A 20424-nucleotide genomic window follows, 5' to 3' on the forward strand; every position below is an offset into this window, starting at 1 on the left:
GTCTGTCAGTAGGTCTGTATATATGCATGTATGTCTGTCTGTATGTATATGTATGTCTGTCTGGATGCATGCATGTATGTATGTCTATGTCTGTCTGTCTGTCTGACTGCATGCGTATGTCAGTATGAATGTATGTCTGCATATCATTATGAACGTATGTCTGTGTGTATGGATGTCTGTATGCATTTATGTCTGTCAGTAGGTCTGTATTTATGCATGTATGTCTGTATGCCATTATGAATGTATGTGTGTGTGTATGGATGTCGGTGTATGTATGTATGGATGTATGTATGTATGTATGTATGTGTCTTTATGTCCTCATGCATGTGTGTCTGTATGTATGTTAGTATGTGTGTCTTTTACTATGTATGCGTATGTGTGTCAGTATGTATGCCTGTATGTCTGTTTCAGTATGTGTGTCTGTTAGTATGTATCTGTGTCCTTTTGTATCAGTGTGTGTGTGTGTTTGTGTCTGTGTGTGTATTCCTGTGGGCGGTATTTGGAGGCGGACCCAGTGGGCAGTATTTGGAGGCGGGCCCCTGGGGGCCCAGACCCTGATCTGAGTTAGGGGCCCCAAAATTTCTGGTGGCGGCCCTGACTGCATCACACACACACACTGCATTCATTATACACACACACACTGTAAATAAATATTAAATTAATATAATTTTTTTAGGATCTAATTTTATTTCGAAATTTACCAGTAGCTGCTGCATTTCCCACCCTAGTCTTATACTCAAGTCAATAAGTTTTCCCAGTTTTTTGGGGTAAAATTAGGGGCCTCTGCTTATATTCCGGTCAGCTTATACTCGAGTATATACGGTAAGTCGAACCTTTTTAGCCAACTAGATCTATTTACGAAAAGAAATTACTTAGATTGACACAAATAAAACAAACAAAAAAAATCATAAGGAGTTGCACCAAAGGATGTGGAGTGTAAATTATGCTTGTAGTTGAAACCGTATAAAATAAAAAAAAAAACACAAAAAAAAAAAAACAGGCACAAAAGAATTGTGCTGTAGTGTAATCTAAAGTAGACACAACAAATATATAGAAAATGCACTCAGATTCAATTGACTTTTCAGCATCCATATTAGTATTTTACATTTATAACTCTAGTTAGGACCTTGACAGATATAATTACTTACAAAATACAATGATGGGGGGGGCGGGGCCGGGCCGCCGAACTGAGAGGCAGCACAACACTGAGCCTCCCGGCCTGAGCCCGGAAAAAAATGCAAAAATAAGCGCCCATAATACCCTGAACTGGGAATTACCTGATCTACAATTAACCAGCAGAGCTTGAGCTTCTTGGAGGTCCCAAGCGGAGGCGGATTTTAGGCCGGGAGCGCTGCGGGCGAACAGGCAGGCCTTGGCGACATCGCGCATATGGAGGACGGCGACTCCCGCCGATGAGACCGGACAGGCGGACGGGAGACACAACAAACAGCAGCCTGAAAGAATACTCCGAGGCAAGGGGCGGCTTGGCCCCGCTCCCCCCCCCTTTTTTCTAGCCACCCGCCGGGAGATGGTGGGGGTAATCCAGGCCACATGGCGGCGGCACACCCCGGGGCGGCAGATGCTGCGCAAGGTCCAAGCAGGCTGCCTAACCGGGCATGGGCAACGAATACAGCCCGCCCGAATACTTACCCCTGAAGGAGACGCACCGAAAAGGTCTGGCATGGGTGGCTCACACTGGCCCTGGCAGGACCAGGCCCCGGACGGATCAACCAGGCCATGACCTCGACCGCGGGAGAGGTGGGTGCCCGGGCATCGGGGTCTGGGGTGCCCGGAAAGCCTAGTCCCTGTCGCCGCGAGCCCGGTGGGGCGGGACTGTACCGACCCCCTCGACGGACCGGTGGTCGTGGGGGTGGACATCAGCTCCAAGTATGTGGCCGGCGTCGGGTGAGACACAGGGAGACACTCCTCAAGGGACCCACGCGGAGCAGGGGAGGTGCAGGGAGCGGACGGCCGGAGGGCTTTTGTGGGCTCCTGAGTGCCCACGGAACTGTGGGGGACCCGACCGGTGAGCGGTGATCGGAGTGGGGGTGAGGGAAGGAGGCCTGGCACCCCAGGGACAGTGTGGAGGCAGCACCATGGGAGGCCTCCCCAGATGGACATGGGGCCTAACAAAGCAGCCTTGTGGATCACGGGCCCACATTTGCATTTTACAAGCTACATTTATTTTTCATCTATTTTATTTTTAAGCCTTACCCATTTTGCATATAACATGTTATACTAGTTGATATAGTTGGTATATATATGACCCTCAAGATGTTATTAATATAGCAAGTTATTCACAGTACATAAGCTGCACTGTTAAATACTTCTCTATAGTACTTATCATTAATTTTTATTTCCTTATTATCACATGCCTGTGTCATGATTCACTAGGCACAGCTATAAGATAGCTATAACTTCTCACTGCCCCATGATGCATGCTTGCTAACTTGCCTTAGCCATGAATACGCTGTGTAGGCTGCTGTGCCCATAGAGGCTAAAGCTCCAGGTCGTTAATTAGTGCACACAATGCCTATCTCGGACTAGCTGTAAGCAACATAACAAGCCTTGCTTCTACATTATTATGTAACCCTCTTTATTGCACTACTGCTTGCTTTAAAGGGTCTTTGCGGATTGCCCTAAATTACTACCTGTTATACTTAAGTTCGACCTGTCAATGCAACGGCATACTCACTTTGGTTAAGATTTAGCTAATAATTATACTATTGTCACACGCAGACCGATATCCGTTATCTGTTCATAATATGAAAATCCGCATCAGCAATCTTGACCGAGTAATTAGCCAGACACAAGCCATTAACTGCCTTTCATATTGTTATAAACATTGGAACACAGCACCATTTGATCAATTCGCAATTTGATCAATTCGCAATATGCAAGCTCTCATGTAATTTGCAATTCTGATAAGCGCGCCTCTGCGTAGGCAACCGTTTGCTTTACCAGTAATATGTTTGACAGCCGCATATATACTAAGACGACAATAAAAATATTTAACACAAAATACAATGATGCATTACTTGGCTATAAAAACAATTAGAAAACTCGATATGCTTTTTTTTTTTTTGTGTAAAGGTTGAATATTTAAATTATTCTCACTCACCAGAAAATGAACATCATCAAATCCATTTAATACCAGTTTGCTCTCATACTGCAAGAGGCCTAAGGACTCTAACCACTGAGCCACACTCAGCTCTGGGATATGGGACCCTAAGAGACAGATGAAAGAAAAAATATTTAATTTTGATGTCTCAAAATAGATCTGATTCCATTCTTCTTTTAAATTGTATTACCTGCCATGACCTGCTGCTCCTGGGAGAACTCAATGCCCTGGCCAATAGAACTCATTATTTTATCAATCTATATAAAACAAAAACAAATAGAAGGTAACATATGCATAGCAGAGAGAAAAGCAGACACTGAAAAACAATCAGCTAAGACTTTGGCTGCATTTTTTGGGTAATATATTTCCCATCATATCATGCCCAAGCAAGATATATGCAGAAGAAACCCTCTCTCTTCCCTCGCTGTAAACAAAGTAGTTGGATTTCTGAAACTCTGACTTTACAGAGGGGGAAAATGGGTTCGTTTTCCGACAAAAGAAGCACAATCCCTTCACCACACTAACACAACTGCAAATAACACCAGTATACTAATGAACCATACACCTATAATCTACACACAACCAACACATAAATGAGCAAGCTGCAACTTTAGCCAGCCACCAAGCTGCTGTTCGCTTTCTTACTTTGCGTTTTTGGGGTAATGCAGGGACCAAGGGGAGACACTGTTGGGAAAGTAGCATGATCAGGGGTGTTTAAACATATGTACACTTAAACTAGTTCCCTCGACAATTCAATATCCCACCCTCACCCCAAACATAATCAGTCTTCTCAGAAGGCATGTTTACTAACCTCATCCCACTCAGAAGTGAATGAGGGAGATTTCTCCAGCCTCTTTTTTCCTCCACCAGTTGCACAGTTAGTAAGTGACTCACTGCGACTCCAGTCCTCTCCCTCACTTCCAGCTGGAGGGGAGCAGGTCAAAAGGTCTGAATCTGATTTGGACAAACTCCTTCGAAGAGACATCTCCATACGTGATGTGGCACCATTTCTACAGCTCTCCATTCCTGCAGGGTCACCAGGTAAGGGTGGATCTCTAACTTCACACACCGGGGAAGAACCATGCAATAGCCCAGAAAAATGTTGAAGCATGTGGGAGTCTGTGCTATCTGCTGAGGCTAAACTCCAACCTCCTGAACTGCTTCTTCGCTGCCCACCTACATAGAGAAAGCAGGTATTACAGCTCACAAGAAAGAGTTAGGGTGAAGACAAATATGTCTGCTTCAGTGAGAGATTGAGAGAGAAAGCAAAAAGAAATAGCCAACACTTGGTAGATACAAAGCAAAAATGCATCCCAGTCTTAAGTAGGCGGTAATGTAAAACAAAAACTTATACAAGGCTGAGACAAAATGTGCCTTTGCTGAAAGCACAGACTACAAGAGGACAGAGGTCAGAAGCTGAACACCAACAACAATTGTCTGACTGATATCTGACATTTAGAGAGAAGCCCTATGAGCACCAAGACAAGAATGTTGGGGAGGGAGGGTTAAGAGTACAAGCTGGACATGCTTTACTGAAATGTGAAAGCTAACTAGCAGATGAGGAAGCAAAATCATAAAGTAAATAATAGAACACTTACTATTAGGCCATTCTGAACCATGGGAATCCCCTTCAGAGTGTCCACTGGAAAGATCAGAGGAGCCACGGCGATTTGGTGGACGGGATGACTCATGAGAGGGCCCAGGGAGACGTGGCCTTCCCTAAAGACATAAAAGGAGTAGAACAAATGGAAATATGCAGTGCAAAAAATAGGAGGGAAGGAAAAATGAGGAAAGCAAAAACCATCTCCACATTAAAAAGTATCGAATCCAAAGTAAGTAACTCACTTTAGGCTGAGAGTTTCCAGCAGTCCCTTGAAGCTGTTCGCCTGCGTACAGAAGAGTAAAACACATGAAACATGATGCAGTTCAAAGCTCGCTTGTTGGACACTCTTACTTCTGTTTGCATATCAACTTTTCAATCAAAATTGTTCTTGTGTTTCTCTTTTTAGACATATTTGGACTGCTCAAATAGCTACTTTTCGAAAGACTCATTCCACACATGTACACCTCCACAAATGCAATCTTTTTTCTTACCTCGGCAGCCGGGTCTTTTGGTCTCTGCAGTTACCAATAACTCATATGGGTTTTCCTCCATTCCAACATGAACGTTACCTAAGGCCTGGATAAGGAATAACAATGAAGTGGTTTTTGTTTGTGAAATGTAGAAGCTAAAGAAAATCATCTAGTCTGATGAATCCACGCACAAACATCACAACATCATTATTTTTTAAAATAATGAGTTGGGAATCACACAATTTACATGAACCTAACCTCTCTGGCAGTGCCCACACTCCTCCTCCTTTCCAATTCCTCTTCGTCTTCAGGTGGGGGTTTTGCAGGTGGAGGAGGACGCTCCTTCTGAAAATGAAAGCAGTTATAAAGACCATACAATTTAGAGGAAGGATAAACAAAAATACTATCCTAACCTGTTGCATCCTTGTGGTTTCACGGCTCAGAGAATCAGAAGAGCGCCCACTGCAAATGCTGTCGAGGGAGTGACAGGATGATGCATTATAAAGAGCTTCATAAGGAGATTCCGACTGTGAAATTGTGTCCAGATCCAAATGCAAGTCAATAAGTGCTCTCTGCATAGTCCCTATATGCAGCATAATGATTTAAAAATAAAAGAAAAAAAAGATATGTAAAAGGACTGTCAAATTGATTGGGCAAATAAAATACAGGTAAACAACACATTGTGTACATAATTATTATATACAGAATGCATACTATATCAATTACATTTAATCCATTACGCATTACCTCCTTGTGCTTCAGTATTCATGGTTGAGGTGGGAAGAGGTTGAGGGTTCTGCTCTATTTCTTTGGCTGCTGTTCTGGCTGAGCTGTGCTCTAAATTAGGAAGAAGGAAATAATGGAGCATGAAATTATCAGAACATAAATAAGTAGTAAAAATAGATTGGATACATTGTAAAAACCTGAAACTATTAAGTAACTGTTGACTGGCATAGTAGCATGTAAAAAGTGTACATAGAATATGTCATTATAAATTAATGCGTTCTGTATAAATTAATGCGTTCCATGAGTATCTGCAGTAAGGCTCTCACCCTGGATAAGGGCAACTATCTGATGACTCTTCTGTGAAGGCACCTCCTGTACAATGTCCAGTGCAGTCATTCCTTTGTTATCAGTGATGCTGACATCTATTCCTAAAATGATGGGGGGATTAAAAAGACAAATGCACAAAGAGTTATACATACACTATTGTCTTTTGTATAATAATCCTTATATAGCAACAAGTGATTCATTTTTATTTATTCTTTTTTCTACTGTGAAGATGCAGTTCATAAACTAGCACCCAATGCACTGTATGCAGTCTGTAAAGATTTCCCTTGTGGTTTGACACATCAGTATACAAAATTAGTCACATGCGTCAATATGTTCTGAATGATCAGGAAATCCTTTCAATGCATCATATCAGACATAAGCCAATCCATGACACTGTATACTCTAAGGCAGAAAGGAGAAAAGGAAGAAGGAGAGAGAGAATATCCCCTCCTTTGCTTAGTCAAAGGAGAAATTTGCTTGATTTAAAGGAAAACATGTATTCCTGACCCTATAGTGAAAATTCACCATTTAGGTGGCCAGAAAGGATATATTAAAATGTAACTGAATTTATTTGCATAGTATTCACAATAAACATTTAACAGTGGTTCTTAACCACAAGGTCTGAACCAAAATGTGACATTTCAGGGCTCAGACGACTTCCTCAGTATATTGCTTTCTGCGGTGTCATTGCCTTCCTAAGTGCAATGTTGGCCCTTTTTAAAATATGAACACGGAGTTAATGAAGTCGTTTTGAAGAATGTATTCAAATTGCAACAGAAGAGTGGGTTACCATACTAATTTTTCAGTTAAAGACGGGTCGCCATGCTAATGTTATGTACATAATATAACTTCTTATCATACAAGGATAAGTGAACCTGCCATGACAGACAGAGGTTTGCAGTAACCATCTGGCTTGACTCATTTTATACAATTAAGAGTTTCTTGCCTTAAATCTATTTTTTATGATTACTTAGTTTTTTACTGTGCTTAGAAATATAGACAAGCTTGCAATGCCACAACAACAACTGCCTTTATGAAACACCCTATGCAGACTGAAAATTATCACTGGGACTGTGCACAATCTCAGTAGAACACTCCAAGCAGGACGAGAATAAAAAAAAAAATAACGGTAAAATACAACAGATCATATTAAACGAAATAAAACAAAATGGCGGCCTCAGAGATCACATAAACCCATCTAACTGTTGATAGGCCATCAGATATCGGAGACTACAGCTTCATCCAACTCAAATAACTCAAACCAACACCATCCCCTAAGGCAGGAGAGATTAAGCTGCTAATCACTCCACCAGCCTAGACCAGAAACGTATGAATATTGCCTCCAGTTTAATCAGGAAGAGTTTAGTGGAATCACTTAGATCTTCGCAGGTCAATTCTGCAGTGCCGAAGAATACTTTGTTTAACAGGTTTAACGTTCCCAACACCTTATGTTCTCTCTCTCCATTATCAGATTGCATGTCCAAATCTGCTGCAAAAAATAACTGGCTCCTCTCTCACAAAGAGCCTGCCTTCTCCTGCCTACTTTTCCTTGCAGGCATTGCTTTCCCTTAGGCTGCATCTAAACAGGAGAGATTCCCAGATGAGGGTTTCCCTGATAACAGACATGCAAAGCAAAGCCTTTGTAGCTCCCTGCTGTCCGGCACAGACTGGACTGACTGAGAGGAGAGAGAAAGGGTTGTTTTTTAACCTCTGTTTTTAGAGAAATCTAGACATTTGACAGCAATTCTACAAGCATAATGTAGAGATGAAATTGGATTTTCTATCATTTAACATTAAGTTGTACCTGTCATGACAGGTATACTCTTTGTAGTGTTGGAAATACATAACTGTATTAACACTGCAGTCCTGATCATCAGGTTACTCTCCTGTTCTCTAGCGCCACACCTCCCTCAGTGCTGCCGCAACCTCTTCCTAGTGTTACATCATAATAATAATATTCATAATGAGCCAATCCAATGCTCTTCAGAGAAGCATTGGGGAACGTAGGCACATGCAAGGCCACATGCCACCACGCGTCTATGATTCTGCAATAGAGAATCATTGCAGTGGTCCAGTCCTTCTAGGCCTGCAATGTTTAACATTATCATTTTACAGCAAATGTTCTCATTGCAGGGCTAACATTCCTCTAGTAGCTGTGTTCCTGGCAGCCACTAGAGGTGCTTCTGGTGAATAACCAAGTCAGACTCTTATTCAACCAAATGCTCATAGAAAGCATTTGATTGGTGCAGATTAGCAATTTGCCACACATGCACATTAGTCGCTAAATGCTTCCCAAATAAGAAGCATTGCATTGGCTAGGATAATCAAAACTGATGATCTCGGGGGGCGGGACCTGGCAGCCAAGATGGTCGGTCGCACACTCTAAGAGCTCGTGCACTACAGAGTACAAACACGCCACCACTGTTCGACCCAGTAACGCAATCGACTCACGGTGACCAGGGAACCACTCGCGAACTCGTGAGAAACAGAATGGTACCGGTCCGGCACCGATGTGGGGCGGAACGACAGAAAACAACCATGCGGCCTACACCAGAGCGGAGCCTAAGGCCTGGGGGTGACGGACGAACTCCCGGCACGGGACCCGCTCACAGGCATGAACCCAGCACAACCCTGCTCACCCCCCTCTCTGGACCGGCGGGGGATATCCCGGTCCTCGCTGGGGACGATTACCCCCACACCAGCACCTGACCAAGCGACAAAGTCCAAAGCAAAGTGGGTCTGTCCAGGCCCACACAAGATGGCGGCACTGCTACAGCCTACTAAAAAACAGCCTACTAAAAAACGCACACTGCTTAAGCCTCCCAGGAACTTACAGGAGTTCTTCAACCAGATCTGCGCCAGCATGTGGATTAGGCTCCGAGCCCAGAGACAGCCCTACAAGATGGCGATCAGAGAGGTGGCGGCGTGGTTCCGCCCGGCAATCCGGCTCCACATGGGCGGGAATCCTCCTCGTACACCCAGGGTGGCCCCCCGACGGGACTGGGAGAAGCAACGCCAGGGGACTGGGGCACCAGCACTTGCGCACCCAAGCCCCGGAGGGGGTCCCACCAACAAGCCCGATCTACCTACACCCCAGTGGCACCAACCGACACCACCAGGCAAAGAGGTGCCCCACGTTTGAATACTCACAGCACTGGCCGCACCGCTAACCAGGGGGCAGTGAGGCTAGATACTGGCGAGAGACACGGGCAGAGTTCCCCCCCCCAGCATCCCACAGGGGACAGAACCTCGATCCAAGGGGCCCACGTGCAACGCCAACGGCCCAGCAGAACAGGCGTCGGCTGACGGGGAATAATTATGGGCAGAGGCCTAACCGCCCATATTAAGCACCGGGGGAAGTACCAGCACCACCGCACAGATTCTCGGTGCACCACAATACGTTGCCCAGCTGTCTCCTGGACACTTGTATGTACATTTGGCTAGCAAAGGGCTAGGAGTAATGTCTTCGCCATCATTTCTGTTTATTTAGTATGCAAGATAGACATGCACCTACACACTAGTTTGCAGACCCCCACATAATGTTATCTCTGCTAGTTTATCAACTGGACAGCCCCAACACTATGCCTTAGCAGCAAATGTGTTGCATTACAAACAAGCTGCACATTCACTGCCATAAGCGTAACCAATCCAACTATCAGTGTCCCTACCCCAACAGGTTATCCCGCACAAGCTAACTGTTAAACAATTACCTGGAACAAAAGCATTAGTCAAGTGACGTTACTAGCGAGTAAAAACTGCATTATCTGTACTGTTAATGCTATGCGGCTTATATTGCATACTGCTTAAAAATGTTTACAAAAAGCATTGTTAAATCTTTCTACTTAGACTTGTGCGCATAACCTCACTACACCTAATATCCTTCATGTCAGCACGTAGAAGTACGTACACACAGTATATCGTTGAAGCAAACTTGTTATAAATATAAAAATGTGCAAACTCTCATGCCACTACCTAACTCTTGTGAACCTTTGAAATACGCAGTTGTGGCGTATGTGATAGCCTGTAACCACCTGTACAATAAAAATAAAGAATTTAAAAACTGATGATCTCATCCAAAGGGGAGAAATGGCAGTGGCGAGATCAGCATGCTGCAGGATATAAGGTGAAGAATATGTTTTTTTTTTTACCTCTAACAATGTAAGTACTGCATGCATACAGAATGTTCACTATATGGACAAAAGTATTGGGACATCTGACCATTACACCAACAGGAACGTTTATGTCATCACATTCTAAATACATCAAATGTAGTAGGTCCCCCCTTTGCAACTATAATATATTCAGGTCAGGCACTGATTTTGGAAGAGAAGGCCTGGCTGCAATATCTGTTCCAGTTCATCCCAAAGGTGTTTGATGGAGTTGAGGTTAGTGCTCTGTGTGGGCCAGTTATGTTCTTCCACACCAAACTCATTCAACTATGTCTTTATGGACTATGCTTTGTGCATTGGGGCACAGTCATGCTGGAATAGAAAAGGGCCTTCCCAAAACTTGGAAGCATAGAATTGTGCAAAATGTATTGGTATGCTGAAGCATTAAGAATTTTCTTCACTGGTAGTAAGGGTACTAGCCCAACTATTGAAAAGCAGCCCCATACAATAATTCTTCCTGCACCAAACTTTACAGTTGGCACAATGCAGTCAGGCAACACTCTCCTGGCATCTGCCAAACCCAGACTCTCCCATCAGACTGCCAAACAGAGAAGTGTGATTCGGCACTCCAGAGTTTCAGTAATCCAGAGTCCAGTAGTGCGTGCTTTACACTACTCGATCCGAGACTTGGCATTGACTTGATGATGTGAGGCTTGCATGCAGCTACTCAGCCATGGAAACTAGTTTCATGAAGCTCCCGCTGATAATGCCAGTGAAAGTTTGGAACTCTTCGGTTACGGAATCAGCAGAGTTTTGGCGACTTTAAAGCACCATATGCCTCAGCATTTGGTGAACACGCTGCTGCTGTTCCTAATAGCTTCCACTTCCAATAACATCACTTACAGTTGACCGTGGAATATCGAGCAGGGATGAAATTTCACCATCTGAAATCACTGATCTCTTCAATTTTTTTCACAAATGTTTGTAAATGAAGGCTACATGGCTAGGTCCATAATTTGATGCACCTGTGGCAATGGGTCTAATTTAAATAATTAAGAGCTGTGTTTGAATACATTTTGTCTATATAGTGTATATGAAGCATAGGTTACCAAATTAGGGGGCAATTTAAATGCCATTTTCTTAATTTTGCTCTTTCAGCATATTCGCAGTTAACGTTTAAAATTGCAATACTTCTTGCCTTAAGGATACCTACCAATTATCAAATAGAGCATTCTGATAAACAGCACCCAAATCTGGTACCCTTAATTGTGGCAATACCACTTAAGGCAGGGCTGTACAAATCCCAGGCGCAAGGTCGCCATGGCGCTTAGGAATTTTGCTTTAGCTTCTGGGATATGCAAGCCCCTAACCTCCAAGGCGGGCGGGTGGACGGCGGCAAGCTAGGGAATTATGGAGGTGGGCAGCTAGCTGCGCGAATAGAAGGAGGGCGGCGAGGGAGCTGTCCCTGCCCTGCTCTGCTCCACTGCGCACTGCTTGATGAGATCGGAGCCAGAATATTACATCATATTCCAGCCCCAGTCTTCCTAAGCGTCGCGAGAGGGAGCAGAGTAGGCACGTCACAGCTCCCTCGCCGCCGGCAACAATGCGTGCAGCCAGACGCCTGCCTACATAATCCCCCAGCATGCAGCCCACTGGACCACACAGGTATTAAAACAAGCAAGTGTGTGTGTGTGTGTGTGTGTGTGTGTGTGTGTGTGTGTGTGTGTATGTCTCTCTCTCTCATGGGGCTGTAGTGGTTCTGGTGACTATAGAGTCCCTTTAAGAATTGTATTGTTTAAAACCTGGCTTTTAAGTTTTTGAGCTGGCAAATTTGTCAAGCACTGACTTAATGATACCAAATTAGGGAGGTATCAACTATACAGCTGGAAAGGCATGAATAAGAAAATACCTTTTTCAACCTGGAGTAATACATTTTAATGCTGCTAAATTAATGTAAGAAAAAAAAGAAGAGATTCTTAGGAACAACATTTACATCTCTTGCTAAAAATATTTTTTTTCAGCAGAGTAGGAATACACATGAGAAGCAAACAATAAAAGACAGTGGCATAGTACAACATTAATATAAAAAAAGAACATGATATGGTTGAAAAGAAGATGTGTGCACAAAACAAAAATGTATCACCTGCATCCAGTAGCATCTGTACAACATCTGTCTTCCCATACAATGCAGCTTCGTGCAATGCACTGCCTTTCTCTGTCTTTAAAAGGAGAAACGAAATTACATAAGAGAGAATGGCAAAACATCCCATGGTCAACAAAAATCCCAGCTACAATTGACAAAGCCATTTAAATGTATTCCAGGGAAAGATGCATGAAAGATTAAAAAAAAAAAAATACTCAGTACTCAGACCCATTCCTTCTGTAAGAAAATGCACAAAAGTGATCTCTCAGTCACTACTCCTGTGCACTTAAATAACTGAAGAACATAAATCAGCATTGGTTATGGACAAGAACAATTTTCAAACAGCATAATTCTCAGGTATCCCATGCACACACATTTGGCTCAGCCAGATACCCACCTCCACTTGCTCTCAGCCAGCAGGCCTTCTTGGAGGGAACGGGCTGAAAAATGCCCAGACAACACAACAAAATTCCTAGTAGCCATGGCTTATTGGAACCTCCCATCTGAGCTAAGCCCATCGGTAAAACATCGGTAAACACTGACAAACGGCTAGCTCTCAGCCAATAAGCTACCCCTGCACTGCAGTGCTTAGCTTGGGAGAGATAAGAGAAGCTTTAAAGCAGGAGTTTATGGCTGTATTGTGGCTTTGGTGGAGGTGGGGAGCAGCACAAGCTGCAAACCAGATAATAAGCAAAACCATTCTAAAACAGTTTGACTACTTACAATAGGGGTAATCGTGGTTATGGTGCTTTGAATTTTCTAAGTAACATACCTTGTAAGAAATGATAGTTCAACATTATAAGTCCTGATGTGATTGCCTCCAAAACCACAGATCTGGTTGAATTGCATGTCCATTCTTTATTTTGATAAAGTATTCCACGAATATGGAAACTTGATGATCTCAGCTAATCCAATGCATTCTCACAGGAAAGCATTGGGAGACTATTACGCATGCACAGCAATATGCTGCATTATTCAGCATCTCCTCTCAATGGTAACATTCAGCTCCTCAATGCAGAGTGTGGAGATGCTGAACGCGGGTGCTGAAAACTGGGAAGTACCTCTAGAGGCCATCCGAGTGACTGCCACTAGAGGTTTGTAGGCAGGAATGTAAACACTGCCTTTTCTCTGACATGTTACAGACACCAGAACCACCACATTAACCTGTAGTGGTTGTGGTGACTATAGTCCCTTTAAAGTGAATTTGGCATGACAAAGTAAGGCAGACTAAGTAGGCAGACTACACCTTAATGAAATGATATTGAGGCATATAATCTGCACATGTATACATGCAAATGAAAATAATGCAGTTCCTGAGAAATGGTGCTGTTAACATTTTGCGGTTTCCACAGCTACTACAGGAGTACTTATTAAAGGTAATGTACTAGCGCTAATATTTAGTGTAAATTCCCACGTGTAATACGACTCAATATTATGCTCATAAGCAGCTATATCACCGTGTGTATCTTTTCTATACACACTTTCAAAAATAATACATGCAATGGTGAAGCGCTGATGTTACAGTGGAAACTGCAGCCAAATACAAGGTTTATCAGCAATAATAACAAATATACCATAAACAGTTCACTATTCGGTTATCTTTGTATCTGAACAATGTACCTTTAAGAAAACCAAATACACATAATAGTGCAGACCATATGTAAAAAAAAAAAAAGGTTAAAAAGCCAAAAACACTCTCACATATTATTGAGCTAAGAACTTAGCTTAAGTGTTATCCGCCTTTGACACCGGTTTTCTTCCTTTTCTGTCCTGTGTGATTTTTATTTTATTTTTTACAAAAGAGACAGATATGTTGCAATATTGTATTTCATTCTGTACTATTATAAATATGTTATAGAACGAATACTAACAAACCCAGAGCCATATGTTAGGCTCTAATAAAATAGCACATGTGGTTAAGGACCATATTCCTTCTTTATTGATGTAAAATTAAACATATAATCTAAAAAACACTTATTCAGCAATATTTCATGAAAGTCTTATGCTCATTGTCCCCAGGACGCGTTTCGCAAAACAACCTTCGGCTTCCTCAGCTGGGTGAAAAGTCTGTGACATTCTTGCATGGACCCATCCTGCTATATATTGCCCCATTAACAGGAGAATAGTTAGTTTCCGGCTTGTACTTACGCGCACAAATCTCCATTCATTTGGAGGCGTGATGCGTATCAAGCCTCATTTTCAGTTCAACTCTTGTAACGTTGACTTCCGTGTGTAGGGCCGTCACGTAATTTCAGTTCTCTCTGTAATGTGTGTCACTTTGTGTTTCAGCCGCCATCATTAGTCTACACTGTCCGTTTATCTTTTTTATTTCAACGGATTTCCTTACATATAATCCTCGCACAGCAGTTTACATATATTGTGCAAGTGTGGAGATAAAACAAAAAGAAAAGGGTATTGTCATTGTATACATCCACAGTGTATCTTTTACATAATTAAAGGACCACTGTAGGCACCCAGTCTACTTCAGCTCAATGGTCTGGGTGCCAGGTCCCTCTAGTTTTAACCCTGCAGCTGAAAACATAGTTTCAGAGAAACTACTATGTTTCGCTGCGGGTTAATCCAGCCTCTAGTGGCTGTCTCACTGACAGCCGCTAGAGACGCTTCTGCGATTCTCACTGTGAAAATCACAGTGAGAAGACGCTGGACGTCCATAGGAAAGCATTGAGTAATGATTTCCTATGGTCGGTTTGAATGTGCGCGTGGCTCTTGCTGCACATGCGCATTCGGATCTGACATCGGGAGGAGGAGAGATCCCCAGCACAGAGGAAGCCCGGCGCTGGAGATAGCCCAGCCCAGCGGGAGGTTGGCCCTGAGGGTCGGGGGGTACTAATGACCCTAACGAGTTTGTTTTCCTGGCACTATAGTGGTCCTTTAAAAGTATCACAACAATATAAAAATAACGGATTAACATTAGTTGATCATACTTTCTATATGGATATCCAGCAAAATAAAAGGGCAGAATCATTTTTATGTATAAACTACTTTCATATCTATTTAGTAGGAGAAACGTTCAAAACTTAAAGATCATACTTATAACTATAAATCTCATACTTAAATATGTAAAAGTTAAATGGGGAGAAGTCTACACTAATAAGTAGATTTAAATAGCATAACATCTTAAAGGAGCACTATATGGTCAGGAACACAAACATGTATTCCTGGCCCTACATGGGTTAAGACCATCATCTAGCCACCCTGGTCCCCTCATGCCTCCCTAAATATAGTAAAATCTAACTTGTATTCAAGTCTGCAGCTGCTTGCATTGTCACCGTTTCCTTTTGACCTGTCCACTGCCTGCTGACATCATCAGAAGTAGTAGCCTGATCCAATCACAATGCTTCCCCATAGGATTGGCAGAGACTGACAAAGAGGCAGATCAGGGGCAGAGCCAGCATGATTCAAAAAGAGCCCTGGCCAATCAGCATCTTCTCATAGAGATTAATTGAATCAATGCGGAAAGTTCAGTGTCTGCATGCAGAGGGAGGAGACACTGAATGTTTGGATGCATTTAAGGCCGCCATGACCCAGGAAGGATCTCCAACAGCCATCTGAGGAGTGGCCAGTGAGGCTATCACTAGGTTGTATTGAAATATAAAATAAAAAATAATAAAATACGATAAAAGGGTTAGGATTTATGTTAAAAAATTGCACATCTCAAAGTCTGTGTTTAATCCAGATGGGATCAGTGTAAAAATCCATCCCATTTCTGTTTTACTAAGTTTGAGATCAAAATTTCCTCCTCTCCAATCTCTTTAAATCCCAAAAACATAGTACCTTTTAATTCACTTTTGTGACATTGTTGAAATGAAAATGAAAGGACACAATGTGTCTTTCGAAACCTTTAACAATGTTTCTAGTGTGTTCCTCTATTCTAATGTGCAAGGCTCTAGTGGTTTTCCCAATGTTATTAAAGCCACAGGGACATTGAAAAAAAAAATAATTATATATATATATATATATATATATAGATATATATATATATATATATATATATCATGTTGTAAAATTATTTAATAGGTTACTCTACTCCCTCTTTGGTTTTAAAATTCTGATAATATCTATTTTTTATTTTCCATTCTTTTGCAGGCTAAGCATTGGCCACAGCCATAAAACCCATTTCTTTAGTTAAAAATGTAGTATGTTTATCTTTTTCTTTTCTAAAACTGGGGGTTCTATAAATAAAATTGGGTTTATCTGGTAGGAATATTTTGAGGGTTGGATCTTGGAGTAGAATGGGCCAGTATTTAGATACAATTTTTCTAATATTGTAGTTATCTGTACAAGAATAACATATAAATAGTACTCCATTCATATTTTCCTTTTTGTCTTTATATTTCAGAAGGGTTTTTTTCCTATTTCTTTTACTTCCATTCTTGACCTCTCTAGTTTTTTGCCCTTCATAAAGGAATAGACCATATCCCTAATCACAATTTCTTTTGGTTTGAAGATTTTTTTTATTTTTTTTAATTACAAATAAAGGAAACGACCATGGGAACCAGGTTTGCCCCCAGCTATGCAAATTTGTTTATGACAAATTAGAAAAAAAACTTATTTATGGCTAACATAACTGGGAGGAGAACTTCGTTGCCTATGGCCATTCTATAGATGATATTTTCTTCATATGGAAAGGAAAAGAAGAGGATATCACCAATTTCTTTAAATGTGCTTAATGAGAACACATGAGGGAATTAAATTAATGAGCAATTGGAGCCTTAAAGAAGTTATATTTTTAGATTTACATATTTTTATTGAGGAAGGTCATAATAAAACCAAAAAAAACATTTCAAGACTGTAGATGCCAATAGTTTTATAGAGAGGGGGAGCTGCCATTTTCAACCTTGGCTAGAAAATGTCCCAAGAGGACAATTTTGGAGGATAAGACGGAACTGCACTGATATTATAATTAAAAAAAAAATGTATTGCACTTACGGCAATTTATTTTTCCTGCTATTCTAAAGAAGGAATGTGGTCCCTTAACCACATATGCTATTTGACTAGAGCCTAACTTATGGCTCTGGTTTTGTGAGCATTCATTCTATAACATTTATAATAGTACTGACTGAAGTACAATATTGCCCCATATCTGTCTCTTTTGTAAAAATAAAAGAACAAATAAAATAAAAATCACTGGACAGAAAAGGAAGAAAACTGGTGTCAAAAAAGGGAAAGGTCGCCTAAATGGACCATAAGGTGGATAACACTTGAGCTAAGTTCTTAGCTCAATAATATGTGAGTTTTCTTGGCACAACTCTTTTGAACCCTTTTTTTTTTACATATGGTCTGCACTATTATGTGTATTTGTTTTTCTTAAAGGTAGTTCAGATACAAATATAACAGAATAGTAAACTGTTTAAGGTACATTTGTTATTATTGCTGATACACCTTGTTTTTGGTTGCAGTTTCCACTATAATATCAGCGCTTCACCAATGCATGTAGTACTTTTATCATCATTACCAACTCTGCACAAGTGTTGTAGTTTGAGAAAATCCCGACAATTTGTTTTGTCACTCTAATGTCCACTAAAGCTTACTGCAATAGTAATGTTGCAAGGACACTTTGGCTGCAGTTCTCTTGCTTTTTGTGAAACTGGTTTTTGTAGAAGAGGTTTGAAGGGACTTAGATATTCAGTGAATAACAGACAGCTTAGCCCAGCTCTTGCAGTGTATTATTGTCATCCAAAATTGACCTTGTAATGAGTTGAAATCAGAAAATATTTTAAAAATGAGAAAGTAATTGCCACTTGACAAATAGATGTGACCCATAGATTAAAATACACATGTCATTCAGAGAACAGCCTATTATTGCTGTCCAAATCTACACACTTAATGAAGAAGTGAATTTAAACAATAAAAAAAACATATGTTGGAGCAATTGAACTTGACAAATAGATGTGGCCTTGTGTAAATTACATGGTTTGTTTCAGTATACTGTTGAAGATAGCAATATTACATGAGGTCAAGTAGGGAATTCGATAAAAGATAGTGAGATCTAGGCAGTTGTTTTATAGCCTTTTCAGTAAGTTTTAAAGCAGGGAGGAAGTGGATAAAATGTACAAGTTAGTTGGAGAGCAAGGGAGGGAGACGAAGAGAGGGCTTGTTCAGAAGAGTTGTGAGTTGTATAAGAAACACAAAGATCCTCAGTAAATAGACTAAAACATTTTAGTTTAACCCCTTCAGGACGGAGTCAATAGTACACGTTCTGATCAAAACAAAACGTAAACAAAAACTGGAATTTGCGCTATATGTCTGTTCACCCGTAGTTCCCCTCTTTCATATTAAATGCACCCACACTTATTATATATAATTTTGTTCAGGAGAAACAGGGCTTTCATTTCATATAAAATATTTGTATATGAAACAATTTATTATGAATAAAATAAAAAAAACTGAGAAATTTAAAAAAAAAATTTAAATTTGTAGTTCCGCCTCACATTTTAGCTGTAAATGTCATAATACTGTTAGGTTTTACGGCAACAAAATGCACATATTTGTAATCAGCGATGTCTCACGAGTACAACAGTACCCCCCCATTAACAGGTTTTATGGTGTTTTGGAAAGTTACAGGGTCAAATATAGAATGTTCCATTTTCAAATTGAAATTTGCCAGATTAGTAATGTTACCTTTGAGACGGTGTGGTAGCCCAGGAATGAGAATTACCCCCATAATGGCATACCATTTGAAAAAGTAGACAACCCAAGGTATTGAACGTGGGGTATGTTTAGTTTTTTTTAGTAGCCACTTAGTCACAAACACTGGCCAAAGTTAGCGTTCATATTTGTTTTTGTGTGAAAAAAGCAAAAAACTAATATTTGGCCAGTGTTTGTGACTAAGTGGCTACTAAAAATGACTGGACATACCCCATTTGCAATACCTTGGGTTGTCTACTTTTGCAAATGGTATGCCATCATGGGGGTAATTCTTATTCCTGGGCTACCATACTGTCTCAAAGGCAACATAACTAATCTGGCAAATTTCAATGTCAAAAAAATGAAATGCAAGCCTTATATGTGACTCTCTAACTTTCCAAAACACCATAAAACCTGTACATGCGGGGTACTGTTATTCTCGGGAGATTTCACTAAACACAAATATTAGTGTTTTAAAACAGTAAAACATATTACAACAATAATATAGTCCATAAAAGTGCAGTTTGTTTGTAAAAAATGCAAAAAACTTCACTTTTACTTAAAATATCATCGTTGTAATACAATTTACCAGTTTTAAACACTAATATTTGAGTTCAGCGAAGTCTCCCGAGTAAAACAGTACCCCCTATGTACAGGTTTTATGGTGTCTTGGAGAGTTACAGGGTCTAATATAGTGCTTGCGAATTAAATTCTCTGCACTTTCTCCCTGTGTTGTCAGGCATGTCAATCAAATTTTAATTAATCAAATGACATAATTATGTTAAAAAATTACTTAAATATACACGTAGAATTTTAATATATATGCATTTATAGGTATATAAATTCTACGTGTATACTAATGTAATCTTTTATGTAATTATATGTATTTATCTCTATATATATATTTGCGGTTATTTGTAGTTTATATATAGATAGATATATATAGAATGTCATTCTAAGTGTATTCTGTTTCCAATATATATATATATTAATAACAAAATACAGTTAGAATGAAATTACATATGAATATATAATTTATTTTATATTTTGTTTCAATATTTTATTTATTTATTTAATTATTTTATTTATTTATTATTGTAATTATGCGTATATATATAATATATATATGTAGATCTATTATATATAATATATATATTCATATTATATATATGTAACGTCATTCTAAGTGTATTTTAATATTAATATATACTAATATTAATATTAAAATACATTACGTATGACGTTACATATATATATATATATAATATGTATATATA

At 40.3% G+C, this 20424-nt stretch overlaps 1 protein-coding gene across 7 annotated transcripts in view; it reads right to left on the reverse strand.

The window, feature by feature from the left end:
* The window catches only part of ANKS1A (ankyrin repeat and sterile alpha motif domain containing 1A), a 98624-nt gene that overhangs the window by 34562 nt on the left and 43638 nt on the right, over window positions 1–20424 (reverse strand). For 3 of the 7 annotated variants that reach the window (XM_063453062.1, XM_063453054.1, XM_063453068.1), the window contains 12 exons: window positions 12500–12575; window positions 6247–6348; window positions 5942–6031; window positions 5608–5777; window positions 5453–5539; window positions 5216–5300; window positions 4967–5007; window positions 4720–4840; window positions 3933–4297; window positions 3767–3805; window positions 3312–3378; window positions 3122–3228 (listed from right to left, as the gene is read on the reverse strand). In XM_063453062.1, the coding sequence (XP_063309132.1) occupies window positions 3122–3228; window positions 3312–3378; window positions 3767–3805; window positions 3933–4297; window positions 4720–4840; window positions 4967–5007; window positions 5216–5300; window positions 5453–5539; window positions 5608–5777; window positions 5942–6031; window positions 6247–6348; window positions 12500–12575 (1350 nt within the window). The remainder of the gene's footprint in view (window positions 1–3121; window positions 3229–3311; window positions 3379–3766; window positions 3806–3932; window positions 4298–4719; window positions 4841–4966; window positions 5008–5215; window positions 5301–5452; window positions 5540–5607; window positions 5778–5941; window positions 6032–6246; window positions 6349–12499; window positions 12576–20424) is intronic. The other 4 variants (XM_063453070.1, XM_063453059.1, XM_063453057.1 and 1 more) reach the window with 3 other exon arrangements.

Source organism: Pelobates fuscus, chromosome 1 (assembly GCF_036172605.1).
Source record: "Pelobates fuscus isolate aPelFus1 chromosome 1, aPelFus1.pri, whole genome shotgun sequence".
In the NCBI taxonomy this organism is placed as follows: Eukaryota; Metazoa; Chordata; class Amphibia; order Anura; family Pelobatidae; genus Pelobates; species Pelobates fuscus.